The following is an 18,613-nucleotide window of genomic DNA, read 5'->3' as shown; positions in this document are numbered from 1 at the left end:
AGTATTCCTTGTGTACGTTCACCACCTTTTCATCGTCCGTTCGTCTTCGATGGGCATATGGATCACTTCCACGTTTTACCTCTCTGTAATGCTGGTGCTGGCCTAAGTGTCTCAGTTTACTTCCTGTTTGCTTGAGCAAAACCTCTGACACAGATGAAAGGGGGAAAGGTTTATCTTGACTGACAGTTTGTTGATGTTTCGATCCATAGTTGGCTGGTTGTAAGGCAAGATGGCGTGGTTGAAAAGAAAGAGTTCACGGCTAGGCAGGCAGTAAGAAGCAAAGGCTGGGGGCAGGAGGAAGGGTCTAGCTATCTCCAGGGCACGCCCACAAGGACCCTCTCCTCCCACCAGGCTTCACCTCCCAGCATGAGACCCAGACAGAAACCCATCCGTGCACTAGCCCCGGTATGACAGGCCCGATCCAGTCACTTGCCACACGCACGGCCTCTGAGCAGAGAAGGCTTTGGGGGGACATCTAGATGTAAGCCGTAACGGTCAGCGTGTGTGTGCATGCAGCACTGTGCTCCGATGACCTCCACTCTCTCGTGCAGATGCCCAGGAGAGGGGTAGCTGGGTCCAGTGGAATTCTCTTCTGAGTTTTCTGAGGAAAGCCCACACTAATTTCCACTGGGGTGCTACCAGTTTATATTCTCCCAAGCAAAGCAGAAGGGTCCTTTTTCCACGCAAGCTCTCAAGCCTTTGTTCTTCGTGGTAGACATTCTTGCTGGAAGAAGACAGACTCTGGTGGTGTTGTTATGGGTATTCCTTGTCTCGTGCCTGCTGACCATTTCTCTTGCTTTTGTCGAGGATGCGTTGGTTTTAGTTGGCCAGTTAGTGCCGTGAGTCAGGCTGTAGGAAAGGAGTGAAGCACGGAGGTCAGGTGTGTCCCACAGTGGGCACGCCAGGACCTTTTAGATTTAAGGTCGGGTGTTTTTGAGTTCTGCTGTTTCTAGATATTCCCCCTCCGTCTGAGGAATTGGCTGGCAAAAATGTCTTTCCCAGTTGGTAGGTCTCCAGTCAGTCTCTTGTGGGTCTCCTTTACTTCCAGGAACCTTTATGCTCGAGTACAATGCCATTTGTAGGTTTTGTAGCTTGTTATTGGTCTACATTGTGGGCATTCTGCTGAGGACGTCCATGGCTACGCTGTATGTTCTCTCAGAGTTTGTGTTTTTAATGCCCAGATGTATGATCCACTGGCGTCTGCTTTCAGCACAGGGTGAGAGAGTTGGTCAGAGTCGATCTTGCGCACGTGGACCACCAGTTTTCCCAGCGCCCTTTTTCCGTGGCCTGTGTTTTCTCCAGCCTAGGTTATTGGCTCCTTTGCCCAAGATGCAGTGTCTGAGGGTTTTGGGGGTTGTTTCTGCACCCTCTATTCTGTTCCCTACGTCCAGCTGTCTGTGTGCGTGCATTGGTACCATTGTGTCTCTCGTGGTCTGCCCAGGGACGGAAGTGAGGAAGTCTTCCCGTTCCTTAGGAGACAGTCTGAGTCTCCCGAGCATGTTCCCCCGGGTGTCCTGTTGTCTCACTGAGAGAGCCATTCATTCACTTCCGTTGGCCACCAGGGTTTTGTACTGGGTCTTGAGGTGAGTTCAGGTCATGACTGTTGTATGTGTGCGTGTGTTTGTTTGTGTTTGCAGGACCTGAGTCCACCTGGAAGCAAGAGGAAGTGGCGTGGGAGTCCGTTTCTGCCTGGTGAGTGTGAGGGTCACGGGCTATGGAGGCAGAGGTGGCCTGTGAGATCTCAGGTGCAGGGAAAAGCGGGAAGTGGTCAGTTTCCCTACTTGATCTATTCTGCCAAGCTGGAAGTGAACTCTTTTCAGAGTTTGTTTTTGTCTTGGATCGCACCTCCCCTTACTTTGCAGGATTGGTCACCTGGAGTCCCCGTCGCCCACAGTGAACTACACTCGGGTTTCCCTGCACTCAGGGCAAGGCAGCTCAACACTCTCCTGTGGGAGGCCGTTGAGAGAGGAGACACTCCCCCTCTTTGTGCAGTTTGGCCTCAGTTTGGTGGTGGGGATTCCACAGCACAAATTGGCCCCAAACCAAACAGCCAACCCTGCGTGACTGCAGTATGGAAAGGACAGGCTGGGCAGACCCTGGATCACTGGGCTTCAGCAGGTCCTCAGGTCCCTTTGTTCCCCGGTGCCCTGCAAGTAACACGGAGCCCAGTGCTCTGATGTTGGAGCACCTGGATGCTTCTCAGTGTATGTGCCACACACCTGCTCACACTGAGCTGTGTGTACCCCTCCAGGCCCTTTACGGAAATCTTTTGAGTAGGGACCCTGGGAATTTGCCGATGTGTGCAGGCTGCTGGGCCTCTCCTGGGATCCTCCTGCCACGGAACTCCACTGCTCCAGAATGTCCCCTGTGTGTCCTGTGGCCTCTCTTTAGGGGTCCAGGGCGGACCAGGGGATAGCTGTGAAGGCCAGTCCTTCCTGGTTACCATGCTGTTCTCCTTACAGGTACCTGGAGGGCGGAGACAGTGCCGCCAATTACCTGGCACACAGTGTAGATGAAAGTTATTCGACCTTTTCCACATGGTGCAACGTCTCAACGTTCCCCGAGCCTGCCTGGAGTCCGGGCTTCCCCGGTGAGGAGCACTGGGTTCCCTCTTTGCTGGGTGAGGCCAGTTGAGTGTGCCACCTGGGGAGATAGTCAGGCTCATTCTCTTTCCTCGTTAGTGTGTGTCTGCAGCATAGGAGGATGACATGACCCTTGGGGATTTGGAGCATGTCCGTACCCCATCTGGATCCTTTGTACTCTCCCGGACCCACCACCACGCCCTCCCGTCCTGGTCCTTGGGCCTCCCTTGCCGCTTCGGACTCTACCTCCCTATTTCCAGGCGTCTGTCTTTTCTTTGGCTGTCGAAACTCTTTTTCCTTTGGGTGTGTCCTGTTGGAGATCCCCCCTGTCATATTTCCACCTCCGACGTTCATTGTTTGACTTCTAATTATGACCTCAATAGCCATCCACCTTGCCATCAGTGCCTGCAGTTTATCTTTGGTCATGGTTCAGCAGTATTCCTTGTGTACGTTCACCACCTTTTCATCGTCCGTTCGTCTTCGATGGGCATATGGATCACTTCCACGTTTTACCTCTCTGTAATGCTGGTGCTGGCCTAAGTGTCTCAGTTTACTTCCTGTTTGCTTGAGCAAAACCTCTGACACAGATGAAAGGGGGAAAGGTTTATCTTGACTGACAGTTTGTTGATGTTTCGATCCATAGTTGGCTGGTTGTAAGGCAAGATGGCGTGGTTGAAAAGAAAGAGTTCACGGCTAGGCAGGCAGTAAGAAGCAAAGGCTGGGGGCAGGAGGAAGGGTCTAGCTATCTCCAGGGCACGCCCACAAGGACCCTCTCCTCCCACCAGGCTTCACCTCCCAGCATGAGACCCAGACAGAAACCCATCCGTGCACTAGCCCCGGTATGACAGGCCCGATCCAGTCACTTGCCACACGCACGGCCTCTGAGCAGAGAAGGCTTTGGGGGGACATCTAGATGTAAGCCGTAACGGTCAGCGTGTGTGTGCATGCAGCACTGTGCTCCGATGACCTCCACTCTCTCGTGCAGATGCCCAGGAGAGGGGTAGCTGGGTCCAGTGGAATTCTCTTCTGAGTTTTCTGAGGAAAGCCCACACTAATTTCCACTGGGGTGCTACCAGTTTATATTCTCCCAAGCAAAGCAGAAGGGTCCTTTTTCCACGCAAGCTCTCAAGCCTTTGTTCTTCGTGGTAGACATTCTTGCTGGAAGAAGACAGACTCTGGTGGTGTTGTTATGGGTATTCCTTGTCTCGTGCCTGCTGACCATTTCTCTTGCTTTTGTCGAGGATGCGTTGGTTTTAGTTGGCCAGTTAGTGCCGTGAGTCAGGCTGTAGGAAAGGAGTGAAGCACGGAGGTCAGGTGTGTCCCACAGTGGGCACGCCAGGACCTTTTAGATTTAAGGTCGGGTGTTTTTGAGTTCTGCTATTTCTAGATATTCCCCCTCCGTCTGAGGAATTGGCTGGCAAAAATGTCTTTCCCAGTTGGTAGGTCTCCAGTCAGTCTCTTGTGGGTCTCCTTTACTTCCAGGAACCTTTATGCTCGAGTACAATGCCATTTGTAGGTTTTGTAGCTTGTTATTGGTCTACATTGTGGGCATTCTGCTGAGGACGTCCATGGCTACGCTGTATGTTCTCTCAGAGTTTGTGTTTTTAATGCCCAGATGTATGATCCACTGGCGTCTGCTTTCAGCACAGGGTGAGAGAGTTGGTCAGAGTCGATCTTGCGCACGTGGACCACCAGTTTTCCCAGCGCCCTTTTTCCGTGGCCTGTGTTTTCTCCAGCCTAGGTTATTGGCTCCTTTGCCCAAGATGCAGTGTCTGAGGGTTTTGGGGGTTGTTTCTGCACCCTCTATTCTGTTCCCTACGTCCAGCTGTCTGTGTGCGTGCATTGGTACCATTGTGTCTCTCGTGGTCTGCCCAGGGACGGAAGTGAGGAAGTCTTCCCGTTCCTTAGGAGACAGTCTGAGTCTCCCGAGCATGTTCCCCCGGGTGTCCTGTTGTCTCACTGAGAGAGCCATTCATTCACTTCCGTTGGCCACCAGGGTTTTGTACTGGGTCTTGAGGTGAGTTCAGGTCATGACTGTTGTATGTGTGCGTGTGTTTGTTTGTGTTTGCAGGACCTGAGTCCACCTGGAAGCAAGAGGAAGTGGCGTGGGAGTCCGTTTCTGCCTGGTGAGTGTGAGGGTCACGGGCTATGGAGGCAGAGGTGGCCTGTGAGATCTCAGGTGCAGGGAAAAGCGGGAAGTGGTCAGTTTCCCTACTTGATCTATTCTGCCAAGCTGGAAGTGAACTCTTTTCAGAGTTTGTTTTTGTCTTGGATCGCACCTCCCCTTACTTTGCAGGATTGGTCACCTGGAGTCCCCGTCGCCCACAGTGAACTACACTCGGGTTTCCCTGCACTCAGGGCAAGGCAGCTCAACACTCTCCTGTGGGAGGCCGTTGAGAGAGGAGACACTCCCCCTCTTTGTGCAGTTTGGCCTCAGTTTGGTGGTGGGGATTCCACAGCACAAATTGGCCCCAAACCAAACAGCCAACCCTGCGTGACTGCAGTATGGAAAGGACAGGCTGGGCAGACCCTGGATCACTGGGCTTCAGCAGGTCCTCAGGTCCCTTTGTTCCCCGGTGCCCTGCAAGTAACACGGAGCCCAGTGCTCTGATGTTGGAGCACCTGGATGCTTCTCAGTGTATGTGCCACACACCTGCTCACACTGAGCTGTGTGTACCCCTCCAGGCCCTTTACGGAAATCTTTTGAGTAGGGACCCTGGGAATTTGCCGATGTGTGCAGGCTGCTGGGCCTCTCCTGGGATCCTCCTGCCACGGAACTCCACTGCTCCAGAATGTCCCCTGTGTGTCCTGTGGCCTCTCTTTAGGGGTCCAGGGCGGACCAGGGGATAGCTGTGAAGGCCAGTCCTTCCTGGTTACCATGCTGTTCTCCTTACAGGTACCTGGAGGGCGGAGACAGTGCCGCCAATTACCTGGCACACAGTGTAGATGAAAGTTATTCGACCTTTTCCACATGGTGCAACGTCTCAACGTTCCCCGAGCCTGCCTGGAGTCCGGGCTTCCCCGGTGAGGAGCACTGGGTTCCCTCTTTGCTGGGTGAGGCCAGTTGAGTGTGCCACCTGGGGAGATAGTCAGGCTCATTCTCTTTCCTCGTTAGTGTGTGTCTGCAGCATAGGAGGATGACATGACCCTTGGGGATTTGGAGCATGTCCGTACCCCATCTGGATCCTTTGTACTCTCCCGGACCCACCACCACGCCCTCCCGTCCTGGTCCTTGGGCCTCCCTTGCCGCTTCGGACTCTACCTCCCTATTTCCAGGCGTCTGTCTTTTCTTTGGCTGTCGAAACTCTTTTTCCTTTGGGTGTGTCCTGTTGGAGATCCCCCCTGTCATATTTCCACCTCCGACGTTCATTGTTTGACTTCTAATTATGACCTCAATAGCCATCCACCTTGCCATCAGTGCCTGCAGTTTATCTTTGGTCATGGTTCAGCAGTATTCCTTGTGTACGTTCACCACCTTTTCATCGTCCGTTCGTCTTCGATGGGCATATGGATCACTTCCACGTTTTACCTCTCTGTAATGCTGGTGCTGGCCTAAGTGTCTCAGTTTACTTCCTGTTTGCTTGAGCAAAACCTCTGACACAGATGAAAGGGGGAAAGGTTTATCTTGACTGACAGTTTGTTGATGTTTCGATCCATAGTTGGCTGGTTGTAAGGCAAGATGGCGTGGTTGAAAAGAAAGAGTTCACGGCTAGGCAGGCAGTAAGAAGCAAAGGCTGGGGGCAGGAGGAAGGGTCTAGCTATCTCCAGGGCACGCCCACAAGGACCCTCTCCTCCCACCAGGCTTCACCTCCCAGCATGAGACCCAGACAGAAACCCATCCGTGCACTAGCCCCGGTATGACAGGCCCGATCCAGTCACTTGCCACACGCACGGCCTCTGAGCAGAGAAGGCTTTGGGGGGACATCTAGATGTAAGCCGTAACGGTCAGCGTGTGTGTGCATGCAGCACTGTGCTCCGATGACCTCCACTCTCTCGTGCAGATGCCCAGGAGAGGGGTAGCTGGGTCCAGTGGAATTCTCTTCTGAGTTTTCTGAGGAAAGCCCACACTAATTTCCACTGGGGTGCTACCAGTTTATATTCTCCCAAGCAAAGCAGAAGGGTCCTTTTTCCACGCAAGCTCTCAAGCCTTTGTTCTTCGTGGTAGACATTCTTGCTGGAAGAAGACAGACTCTGGTGGTGTTGTTATGGGTATTCCTTGTCTCGTGCCTGCTGACCATTTCTCTTGCTTTTGTCGAGGATGCGTTGGTTTTAGTTGGCCAGTTAGTGCCGTGAGTCAGGCTGTAGGAAAGGAGTGAAGCACGGAGGTCAGGTGTGTCCCACAGTGGGCACGCCAGGACCTTTTAGATTTAAGGTCGGGTGTTTTTGAGTTCTGCTATTTCTAGATATTCCCCCTCCGTCTGAGGAATTGGCTGGCAAAAATGTCTTTCCCAGTTGGTAGGTCTCCAGTCAGTCTCTTGTGGGTCTCCTTTACTTCCAGGAACCTTTATGCTCGAGTACAATGCCATTTGTAGGTTTTGTAGCTTGTTATTGGTCTACATTGTGGGCATTCTGCTGAGGACGTCCATGGCTACGCTGTATGTTCTCTCAGAGTTTGTGTTTTTAATGCCCAGATGTATGATCCACTGGCGTCTGCTTTCAGCACAGGGTGAGAGAGTTGGTCAGAGTCGATCTTGCGCACGTGGACCACCAGTTTTCCCAGCGCCCTTTTTCCGTGGCCTGTGTTTTCTCCAGCCTAGGTTATTGGCTCCTTTGCCCAAGATGCAGTGTCTGAGGGTTTTGGGGGTTGTTTCTGCACCCTCTATTCTGTTCCCTACGTCCAGCTGTCTGTGTGCGTGCATTGGTACCATTGTGTCTCTCGTGGTCTGCCCAGGGACGGAAGTGAGGAAGTCTTCCCGTTCCTTAGGAGACAGTCTGAGTCTCCCGAGCATGTTCCCCCGGGTGTCCTGTTGTCTCACTGAGAGAGCCATTCATTCACTTCCGTTGGCCACCAGGGTTTTGTACTGGGTCTTGAGGTGAGTTCAGGTCATGACTGTTGTATGTGTGCGTGTGTTTGTTTGTGTTTGCAGGACCTGAGTCCACCTGGAAGCAAGAGGAAGTGGCGTGGGAGTCCGTTTCTGCCTGGTGAGTGTGAGGGTCACGGGCTATGGAGGCAGAGGTGGCCTGTGAGATCTCAGGTGCAGGGAAAAGCGGGAAGTGGTCAGTTTCCCTACTTGATCTATTCTGCCAAGCTGGAAGTGAACTCTTTTCAGAGTTTGTTTTTGTCTTGGATCGCACCTCCCCTTACTTTGCAGGATTGGTCACCTGGAGTCCCCGTCGCCCACAGTGAACTACACTCGGGTTTCCCTGCACTCAGGGCAAGGCAGCTCAACACTCTCCTGTGGGAGGCCGTTGAGAGAGGAGACACTCCCCCTCTTTGTGCAGTTTGGCCTCAGTTTGGTGGTGGGGATTCCACAGCACAAATTGGCCCCAAACCAAACAGCCAACCCTGCGTGACTGCAGTATGGAAAGGACAGGCTGGGCAGACCCTGGATCACTGGGCTTCAGCAGGTCCTCAGGTCCCTTTGTTCCCCGGTGCCCTGCAAGTAACACGGAGCCCAGTGCTCTGATGTTGGAGCACCTGGATGCTTCTCAGTGTATGTGCCACACACCTGCTCACACTGAGCTGTGTGTACCCCTCCAGGCCCTTTACGGAAATCTTTTGAGTAGGGACCCTGGGAATTTGCCGATGTGTGCAGGCTGCTGGGCCTCTCCTGGGATCCTCCTGCCACGGAACTCCACTGCTCCAGAATGTCCCCTGTGTGTCCTGTGGCCTCTCTTTAGGGGTCCAGGGCGGACCAGGGGATAGCTGTGAAGGCCAGTCCTTCCTGGTTACCATGCTGTTCTCCTTACAGGTACCTGGAGGGCGGAGACAGTGCCGCCAATTACCTGGCACACAGTGTAGATGAAAGTTATTCGACCTTTTCCACATGGTGCAACGTCTCAACGTTCCCCGAGCCTGCCTGGAGTCCGGGCTTCCCCGGTGAGGAGCACTGGGTTCCCTCTTTGCTGGGTGAGGCCAGTTGAGTGTGCCACCTGGGGAGATAGTCAGGCTCATTCTCTTTCCTCGTTAGTGTGTGTCTGCAGCATAGGAGGATGACATGACCCTTGGGGATTTGGAGCATGTCCGTACCCCATCTGGATCCTTTGTACTCTCCCGGACCCACCACCACGCCCTCCCGTCCTGGTCCTTGGGCCTCCCTTGCCGCTTCGGACTCTACCTCCCTATTTCCAGGCGTCTGTCTTTTCTTTGGCTGTCGAAACTCTTTTTCCTTTGGGTGTGTCCTGTTGGAGATCCCCCCTGTCATATTTCCACCTCCGACGTTCATTGTTTGACTTCTAATTATGACCTCAATAGCCATCCACCTTGCCATCAGTGCCTGCAGTTTATCTTTGGTCATGGTTCAGCAGTATTCCTTGTGTACGTTCACCACCTTTTCATCGTCCGTTCGTCTTCGATGGGCATATGGATCACTTCCACGTTTTACCTCTCTGTAATGCTGGTGCTGGCCTAAGTGTCTCAGTTTACTTCCTGTTTGCTTGAGCAAAACCTCTGACACAGATGAAAGGGGGAAAGGTTTATCTTGACTGACAGTTTGTTGATGTTTCGATCCATAGTTGGCTGGTTGTAAGGCAAGATGGCGTGGTTGAAAAGAAAGAGTTCACGGCTAGGCAGGCAGTAAGAAGCAAAGGCTGGGGGCAGGAGGAAGGGTCTAGCTATCTCCAGGGCACGCCCACAAGGACCCTCTCCTCCCACCAGGCTTCACCTCCCAGCATGAGACCCAGACAGAAACCCATCCGTGCACTAGCCCCGGTATGACAGGCCCGATCCAGTCACTTGCCACACGCACGGCCTCTGAGCAGAGAAGGCTTTGGGGGGACATCTAGATGTAAGCCGTAACGGTCAGCGTGTGTGTGCATGCAGCACTGTGCTCCGATGACCTCCACTCTCTCGTGCAGATGCCCAGGAGAGGGGTAGCTGGGTCCAGTGGAATTCTCTTCTGAGTTTTCTGAGGAAAGCCCACACTAATTTCCACTGGGGTGCTACCAGTTTATATTCTCCCAAGCAAAGCAGAAGGGTCCTTTTTCCACGCAAGCTCTCAAGCCTTTGTTCTTCGTGGTAGACATTCTTGCTGGAAGAAGACAGACTCTGGTGGTGTTGTTATGGGTATTCCTTGTCTCGTGCCTGCTGACCATTTCTCTTGCTTTTGTCGAGGATGCGTTGGTTTTAGTTGGCCAGTTAGTGCCGTGAGTCAGGCTGTAGGAAAGGAGTGAAGCACGGAGGTCAGGTGTGTCCCACAGTGGGCACGCCAGGACCTTTTAGATTTAAGGTCGGGTGTTTTTGAGTTCTGCTATTTCTAGATATTCCCCCTCCGTCTGAGGAATTGGCTGGCAAAAATGTCTTTCCCAGTTGGTAGGTCTCCAGTCAGTCTCTTGTGGGTCTCCTTTACTTCCAGGAACCTTTATGCTCGAGTACAATGCCATTTGTAGGTTTTGTAGCTTGTTATTGGTCTACATTGTGGGCATTCTGCTGAGGACGTCCATGGCTACGCTGTATGTTCTCTCAGAGTTTGTGTTTTTAATGCCCAGATGTATGATCCACTGGCGTCTGCTTTCAGCACAGGGTGAGAGAGTTGGTCAGAGTCGATCTTGCGCACGTGGACCACCAGTTTTCCCAGCGCCCTTTTTCCGTGGCCTGTGTTTTCTCCAGCCTAGGTTATTGGCTCCTTTGCCCAAGATGCAGTGTCTGAGGGTTTTGGGGGTTGTTTCTGCACCCTCTATTCTGTTCCCTACGTCCAGCTGTCTGTGTGCGTGCATTGGTACCATTGTGTCTCTCGTGGTCTGCCCAGGGACGGAAGTGAGGAAGTCTTCCCGTTCCTTAGGAGACAGTCTGAGTCTCCCGAGCATGTTCCCCCGGGTGTCCTGTTGTCTCACTGAGAGAGCCATTCATTCACTTCCGTTGGCCACCAGGGTTTTGTACTGGGTCTTGAGGTGAGTTCAGGTCATGACTGTTGTATGTGTGCGTGTGTTTGTTTGTGTTTGCAGGACCTGAGTCCACCTGGAAGCAAGAGGAAGTGGCGTGGGAGTCCGTTTCTGCCTGGTGAGTGTGAGGGTCACGGGCTATGGAGGCAGAGGTGGCCTGTGAGATCTCAGGTGCAGGGAAAAGCGGGAAGTGGTCAGTTTCCCTACTTGATCTATTCTGCCAAGCTGGAAGTGAACTCTTTTCAGAGTTTGTTTTTGTCTTGGATCGCACCTCCCCTTACTTTGCAGGATTGGTCACCTGGAGTCCCCGTCGCCCACAGTGAACTACACTCGGGTTTCCCTGCACTCAGGGCAAGGCAGCTCAACACTCTCCTGTGGGAGGCCGTTGAGAGAGGAGACACTCCCCCTCTTTGTGCAGTTTGGCCTCAGTTTGGTGGTGGGGATTCCACAGCACAAATTGGCCCCAAACCAAACAGCCAACCCTGCGTGACTGCAGTATGGAAAGGACAGGCTGGGCAGACCCTGGATCACTGGGCTTCAGCAGGTCCTCAGGTCCCTTTGTTCCCCGGTGCCCTGCAAGTAACACGGAGCCCAGTGCTCTGATGTTGGAGCACCTGGATGCTTCTCAGTGTATGTGCCACACACCTGCTCACACTGAGCTGTGTGTACCCCTCCAGGCCCTTTACGGAAATCTTTTGAGTAGGGACCCTGGGAATTTGCCGATGTGTGCAGGCTGCTGGGCCTCTCCTGGGATCCTCCTGCCACGGAACTCCACTGCTCCAGAATGTCCCCTGTGTGTCCTGTGGCCTCTCTTTAGGGGTCCAGGGCGGACCAGGGGATAGCTGTGAAGGCCAGTCCTTCCTGGTTACCATGCTGTTCTCCTTACAGGTACCTGGAGGGCGGAGACAGTGCCGCCAATTACCTGGCACACAGTGTAGATGAAAGTTATTCGACCTTTTCCACATGGTGCAACGTCTCAACGTTCCCCGAGCCTGCCTGGAGTCCGGGCTTCCCCGGTGAGGAGCACTGGGTTCCCTCTTTGCTGGGTGAGGCCAGTTGAGTGTGCCACCTGGGGAGATAGTCAGGCTCATTCTCTTTCCTCGTTAGTGTGTGTCTGCAGCATAGGAGGATGACATGACCCTTGGGGATTTGGAGCATGTCCGTACCCCATCTGGATCCTTTGTACTCTCCCGGACCCACCACCACGCCCTCCCGTCCTGGTCCTTGGGCCTCCCTTGCCGCTTCGGACTCTACCTCCCTATTTCCAGGCGTCTGTCTTTTCTTTGGCTGTCGAAACTCTTTTTCCTTTGGGTGTGTCCTGTTGGAGATCCCCCCTGTCATATTTCCACCTCCGACGTTCATTGTTTGACTTCTAATTATGACCTCAATAGCCATCCACCTTGCCATCAGTGCCTGCAGTTTATCTTTGGTCATGGTTCAGCAGTATTCCTTGTGTACGTTCACCACCTTTTCATCGTCCGTTCGTCTTCGATGGGCATATGGATCACTTCCACGTTTTACCTCTCTGTAATGCTGGTGCTGGCCTAAGTGTCTCAGTTTACTTCCTGTTTGCTTGAGCAAAACCTCTGACACAGATGAAAGGGGGAAAGGTTTATCTTGACTGACAGTTTGTTGATGTTTCGATCCATAGTTGGCTGGTTGTAAGGCAAGATGGCGTGGTTGAAAAGAAAGAGTTCACGGCTAGGCAGGCAGTAAGAAGCAAAGGCTGGGGGCAGGAGGAAGGGTCTAGCTATCTCCAGGGCACGCCCACAAGGACCCTCTCCTCCCACCAGGCTTCACCTCCCAGCATGAGACCCAGACAGAAACCCATCCGTGCACTAGCCCCGGTATGACAGGCCCGATCCAGTCACTTGCCACACGCACGGCCTCTGAGCAGAGAAGGCTTTGGGGGGACATCTAGATGTAAGCCGTAACGGTCAGCGTGTGTGTGCATGCAGCACTGTGCTCCGATGACCTCCACTCTCTCGTGCAGATGCCCAGGAGAGGGGTAGCTGGGTCCAGTGGAATTCTCTTCTGAGTTTTCTGAGGAAAGCCCACACTAATTTCCACTGGGGTGCTACCAGTTTATATTCTCCCAAGCAAAGCAGAAGGGTCCTTTTTCCACGCAAGCTCTCAAGCCTTTGTTCTTCGTGGTAGACATTCTTGCTGGAAGAAGACAGACTCTGGTGGTGTTGTTATGGGTATTCCTTGTCTCGTGCCTGCTGACCATTTCTCTTGCTTTTGTCGAGGATGCGTTGGTTTTAGTTGGCCAGTTAGTGCCGTGAGTCAGGCTGTAGGAAAGGAGTGAAGCACGGAGGTCAGGTGTGTCCCACAGTGGGCACGCCAGGACCTTTTAGATTTAAGGTCGGGTGTTTTTGAGTTCTGCTATTTCTAGATATTCCCCCTCCGTCTGAGGAATTGGCTGGCAAAAATGTCTTTCCCAGTTGGTAGGTCTCCAGTCAGTCTCTTGTGGGTCTCCTTTACTTCCAGGAACCTTTATGCTCGAGTACAATGCCATTTGTAGGTTTTGTAGCTTGTTATTGGTCTACATTGTGGGCATTCTGCTGAGGACGTCCATGGCTACGCTGTATGTTCTCTCAGAGTTTGTGTTTTTAATGCCCAGATGTATGATCCACTGGCGTCTGCTTTCAGCACAGGGTGAGAGAGTTGGTCAGAGTCGATCTTGCGCACGTGGACCACCAGTTTTCCCAGCGCCCTTTTTCCGTGGCCTGTGTTTTCTCCAGCCTAGGTTATTGGCTCCTTTGCCCAAGATGCAGTGTCTGAGGGTTTTGGGGGTTGTTTCTGCACCCTCTATTCTGTTCCCTACGTCCAGCTGTCTGTGTGCGTGCATTGGTACCATTGTGTCTCTCGTGGTCTGCCCAGGGACGGAAGTGAGGAAGTCTTCCCGTTCCTTAGGAGACAGTCTGAGTCTCCCGAGCATGTTCCCCCGGGTGTCCTGTTGTCTCACTGAGAGAGCCATTCATTCACTTCCGTTGGCCACCAGGGTTTTGTACTGGGTCTTGAGGTGAGTTCAGGTCATGACTGTTGTATGTGTGCGTGTGTTTGTTTGTGTTTGCAGGACCTGAGTCCACCTGGAAGCAAGAGGAAGTGGCGTGGGAGTCCGTTTCTGCCTGGTGAGTGTGAGGGTCACGGGCTATGGAGGCAGAGGTGGCCTGTGAGATCTCAGGTGCAGGGAAAAGCGGGAAGTGGTCAGTTTCCCTACTTGATCTATTCTGCCAAGCTGGAAGTGAACTCTTTTCAGAGTTTGTTTTTGTCTTGGATCGCACCTCCCCTTACTTTGCAGGATTGGTCACCTGGAGTCCCCGTCGCCCACAGTGAACTACACTCGGGTTTCCCTGCACTCAGGGCAAGGCAGCTCAACACTCTCCTGTGGGAGGCCGTTGAGAGAGGAGACACTCCCCCTCTTTGTGCAGTTTGGCCTCAGTTTGGTGGTGGGGATTCCACAGCACAAATTGGCCCCAAACCAAACAGCCAACCCTGCGTGACTGCAGTATGGAAAGGACAGGCTGGGCAGACCCTGGATCACTGGGCTTCAGCAGGTCCTCAGGTCCCTTTGTTCCCCGGTGCCCTGCAAGTAACACGGAGCCCAGTGCTCTGATGTTGGAGCACCTGGATGCTTCTCAGTGTATGTGCCACACACCTGCTCACACTGAGCTGTGTGTACCCCTCCAGGCCCTTTACGGAAATCTTTTGAGTAGGGACCCTGGGAATTTGCCGATGTGTGCAGGCTGCTGGGCCTCTCCTGGGATCCTCCTGCCACGGAACTCCACTGCTCCAGAATGTCCCCTGTGTGTCCTGTGGCCTCTCTTTAGGGGTCCAGGGCGGACCAGGGGATAGCTGTGAAGGCCAGTCCTTCCTGGTTACCATGCTGTTCTCCTTACAGGTACCTGGAGGGCGGAGACAGTGCCGCCAATTACCTGGCACACAGTGTAGATGAAAGTTATTCGACCTTTTCCACATGGTGCAACGTCTCAACGTTCCCCGAGCCTGCCTGGAGTCCGGGCTTCCCCGGTGAGGAGCACTGGGTTCCCTCTTTGCTGGGTGAGGCCAGTTGAGTGTGCCACCTGGGGAGATAGTCAGGCTCATTCTCTTTCCTCGTTAGTGTGTGTCTGCAGCATAGGAGGATGACATGACCCTTGGGGATTTGGAGCATGTCCGTACCCCATCTGGATCCTTTGTACTCTCCCGGACCCACCACCACGCCCTCCCGTCCTGGTCCTTGGGCCTCCCTTGCCGCTTCGGACTCTACCTCCCTATTTCCAGGCGTCTGTCTTTTCTTTGGCTGTCGAAACTCTTTTTCCTTTGGGTGTGTCCTGTTGGAGATCCCCCCTGTCATATTTCCACCTCCGACGTTCATTGTTTGACTTCTAATTATGACCTCAATAGCCATCCACCTTGCCATCAGTGCCTGCAGTTTATCTTTGGTCATGGTTCAGCAGTATTCCTTGTGTACGTTCACCACCTTTTCATCGTCCGTTCGTCTTCGATGGGCATATGGATCACTTCCACGTTTTACCTCTCTGTAATGCTGGTGCTGGCCTAAGTGTCTCAGTTTACTTCCTGTTTGCTTGAGCAAAACCTCTGACACAGATGAAAGGGGGAAAGGTTTATCTTGACTGACAGTTTGTTGATGTTTCGATCCATAGTTGGCTGGTTGTAAGGCAAGATGGCGTGGTTGAAAAGAAAGAGTTCACGGCTAGGCAGGCAGTAAGAAGCAAAGGCTGGGGGCAGGAGGAAGGGTCTAGCTATCTCCAGGGCACGCCCACAAGGACCCTCTCCTCCCACCAGGCTTCACCTCCCAGCATGAGACCCAGACAGAAACCCATCCGTGCACTAGCCCCGGTATGACAGGCCCGATCCAGTCACTTGCCACACGCACGGCCTCTGAGCAGAGAAGGCTTTGGGGGGACATCTAGATGTAAGCCGTAACGGTCAGCGTGTGTGTGCATGCAGCACTGTGCTCCGATGACCTCCACTCTCTCGTGCAGATGCCCAGGAGAGGGGTAGCTGGGTCCAGTGGAATTCTCTTCTGAGTTTTCTGAGGAAAGCCCACACTAATTTCCACTGGGGTGCTACCAGTTTATATTCTCCCAAGCAAAGCAGAAGGGTCCTTTTTCCACGCAAGCTCTCAAGCCTTTGTTCTTCGTGGTAGACATTCTTGCTGGAAGAAGACAGACTCTGGTGGTGTTGTTATGGGTATTCCTTGTCTCGTGCCTGCTGACCATTTCTCTTGCTTTTGTCGAGGATGCGTTGGTTTTAGTTGGCCAGTTAGTGCCGTGAGTCAGGCTGTAGGAAAGGAGTGAAGCACGGAGGTCAGGTGTGTCCCACAGTGGGCACGCCAGGACCTTTTAGATTTAAGGTCGGGTGTTTTTGAGTTCTGCTATTTCTAGATATTCCCCCTCCGTCTGAGGAATTGGCTGGCAAAAATGTCTTTCCCAGTTGGTAGGTCTCCAGTCAGTCTCTTGTGGGTCTCCTTTACTTCCAGGAACCTTTATGCTCGAGTACAATGCCATTTGTAGGTTTTGTAGCTTGTTATTGGTCTACATTGTGGGCATTCTGCTGAGGACGTCCATGGCTACGCTGTATGTTCTCTCAGAGTTTGTGTTTTTAATGCCCAGATGTATGATCCACTGGCGTCTGCTTTCAGCACAGGGTGAGAGAGTTGGTCAGAGTCGATCTTGCGCACGTGGACCACCAGTTTTCCCAGCGCCCTTTTTCCGTGGCCTGTGTTTTCTCCAGCCTAGGTTATTGGCTCCTTTGCCCAAGATGCAGTGTCTGAGGGTTTTGGGGGTTGTTTCTGCACCCTCTATTCTGTTCCCTACGTCCAGCTGTCTGTGTGCGTGCATTGGTACCATTGTGTCTCTCGTGGTCTGCCCAGGGACGGAAGTGAGGAAGTCTTCCCGTTCCTTAGGAGACAGTCTGAGTCTCCCGAGCATGTTCCCCCGGGTGTCCTGTTGTCTCACTGAGAGAGCCATTCATTCACTTCCGTTGGCCACCAGGGTTTTGTACTGGGTCTTGAGGTGAGTTCAGGTCATGACTGTTGTATGTGTGCGTGTGTTTGTTTGTGTTTGCAGGACCTGAGTCCACCTGGAAGCAAGAGGAAGTGGCGTGGGAGTCCGTTTCTGCCTGGTGAGTGTGAGGGTCACGGGCTATGGAGGCAGAGGTGGCCTGTGAGATCTCAGGTGCAGGGAAAAGCGGGAAGTGGTCAGTTTCCCTACTTGATCTATTCTGCCAAGCTGGAAGTGAACTCTTTTCAGAGTTTGTTTTTGTCTTGGATCGCACCTCCCCTTACTTTGCAGGATTGGTCACCTGGAGTCCCCGTCGCCCACAGTGAACTACACTCGGGTTTCCCTGCACTCAGGGCAAGGCAGCTCAACACTCTCCTGTGGGAGGCCGTTGAGAGAGGAGACACTCCCCCTCTTTGTGCAGTTTGGCCTCAGTTTGGTGGTGGGGATTCCACAGCACAAATTGGCCCCAAACCAAACAGCCAACCCTGCGTGACTGCAGTATGGAAAGGACAGGCTGGGCAGACCCTGGATCACTGGGCTTCAGCAGGTCCTCAGGTCCCTTTGTTCCCCGGTGCCCTGCAAGTAACACGGAGCCCAGTGCTCTGATGTTGGAGCACCTGGATGCTTCTCAGTGTATGTGCCACACACCTGCTCACACTGAGCTGTGTGTACCCCTCCAGGCCCTTTACGGAAATCTTTTGAGTAGGGACCCTGGGAATTTGCCGATGTGTGCAGGCTGCTGGGCCTCTCCTGGGATCCTCCTGCCACGGAACTCCACTGCTCCAGAATGTCCCCTGTGTGTCCTGTGGCCTCTCTTTAGGGGTCCAGGGCGGACCAGGGGATAGCTGTGAAGGCCAGTCCTTCCTGGTTACCATGCTGTTCTCCTTACAGGTACCTGGAGGGCGGAGACAGTGCCGCCAATTACCTGGCACACAGTGTAGATGAAAGTTATTCGACCTTTTCCACATGGTGCAACGTCTCAACGTTCCCCGAGCCTGCCTGGAGTCCGGGCTTCCCCGGTGAGGAGCACTGGGTTCCCTCTTTGCTGGGTGAGGCCAGTTGAGTGTGCCACCTGGGGAGATAGTCAGGCTCATTCTCTTTCCTCGTTAGTGTGTGTCTGCAGCATAGGAGGATGACATGACCCTTGGGGATTTGGAGCATGTCCGTACCCCATCTGGATCCTTTGTACTCTCCCGGACCCACCACCACGCCCTCCCGTCCTGGTCCTTGGGCCTCCCTTGCCGCTTCGGACTCTACCTCCCTATTTCCAGGCGTCTGTCTTTTCTTTGGCTGTCGAAACTCTTTTTCCTTTGGGTGTGTCCTGTTGGAGATCCCCCCTGTCATATTTCCACCTCCGACGTTCATTGTTTGACTTCTAATTATGACCTCAATAGCCATCCACCTTGCCATCAGTGCCTGCAGTTTATCTTTGGTCATGGTTCAGCAGTATTCCTTGTGTACGTTCACCACCTTTTCATCGTCCGTTCGTCTTCGATGGGCATATGGATCACTTCCACGTTTTACCTCTCTGTAATGCTGGTGCTGGCCTAAGTGTCTCAGTTTACTTCCTGTTTGCTTGAGCAAAACCTCTGACACAGATGAAAGGGGGAAAGGTTTATCTTGACTGACAGTTTGTTGATGTTTCGATCCATAGTTGGCTGGTTGTAAGGCAAGATGGCGTGGTTGAAAAGAAAGAGTTCACGGCTAGGCAGGCAGTAAGAAGCAAAGGCTGGGGGCAGGAGGAAGGGTCTAGCTATCTCCAGGGCACGCCCACAAGGACCCTCTCCTCCCACCAGGCTTCACCTCCCAGCATGAGACCCAGACAGAAACCCATCCGTGCACTAGCCCCGGTATGACAGGCCCGATCCAGTCACTTGCCACACGCACGGCCTCTGAGCAGAGAAGGCTTTGGGGGGACATCTAGATGTAAGCCGTAACGGTCAGCGTGTGTGTGCATGCAGC

At 53.2% G+C, this 18,613-nt stretch overlaps 1 protein-coding gene across 1 annotated transcript in view; it reads left to right on the top strand.

The window, feature by feature from the left end:
* LOC147822368 (uncharacterized) overlaps nt 1–18,613 on the top strand; it is a 105,238-nt gene that overhangs the window by 47,629 nt on the left and 38,996 nt on the right. The window contains exons 19-30 of the mRNA XM_087196989.1: nt 1,638–1,692; nt 2,463–2,590; nt 4,654–4,708; nt 5,479–5,606; nt 7,670–7,724; nt 8,495–8,622; nt 10,686–10,740; nt 11,511–11,638; nt 13,702–13,756; nt 14,527–14,654; nt 16,718–16,772; nt 17,543–17,670. Of these exons, the coding sequence (XP_087053115.1) occupies nt 1,638–1,692; nt 2,463–2,590; nt 4,654–4,708; nt 5,479–5,606; nt 7,670–7,724; nt 8,495–8,622; nt 10,686–10,740; nt 11,511–11,638; nt 13,702–13,756; nt 14,527–14,654; nt 16,718–16,772; nt 17,543–17,670 (1,098 nt within the window). The remainder of the gene's footprint in view (nt 1–1,637; nt 1,693–2,462; nt 2,591–4,653; nt 4,709–5,478; nt 5,607–7,669; nt 7,725–8,494; nt 8,623–10,685; nt 10,741–11,510; nt 11,639–13,701; nt 13,757–14,526; nt 14,655–16,717; nt 16,773–17,542; nt 17,671–18,613) is intronic.

The sequence above is a fragment of the Heterocephalus glaber genome, unplaced genomic scaffold (assembly GCF_053883595.1).
Source record: "Heterocephalus glaber isolate CG9 unplaced genomic scaffold, H.glaber_assembly_v1.0 deba00001649, whole genome shotgun sequence".
In the NCBI taxonomy this organism is placed as follows: Eukaryota; Metazoa; Chordata; class Mammalia; order Rodentia; family Bathyergidae; genus Heterocephalus; species Heterocephalus glaber.
This window is presented reverse-complemented; position numbering and strand designations above follow the sequence as displayed.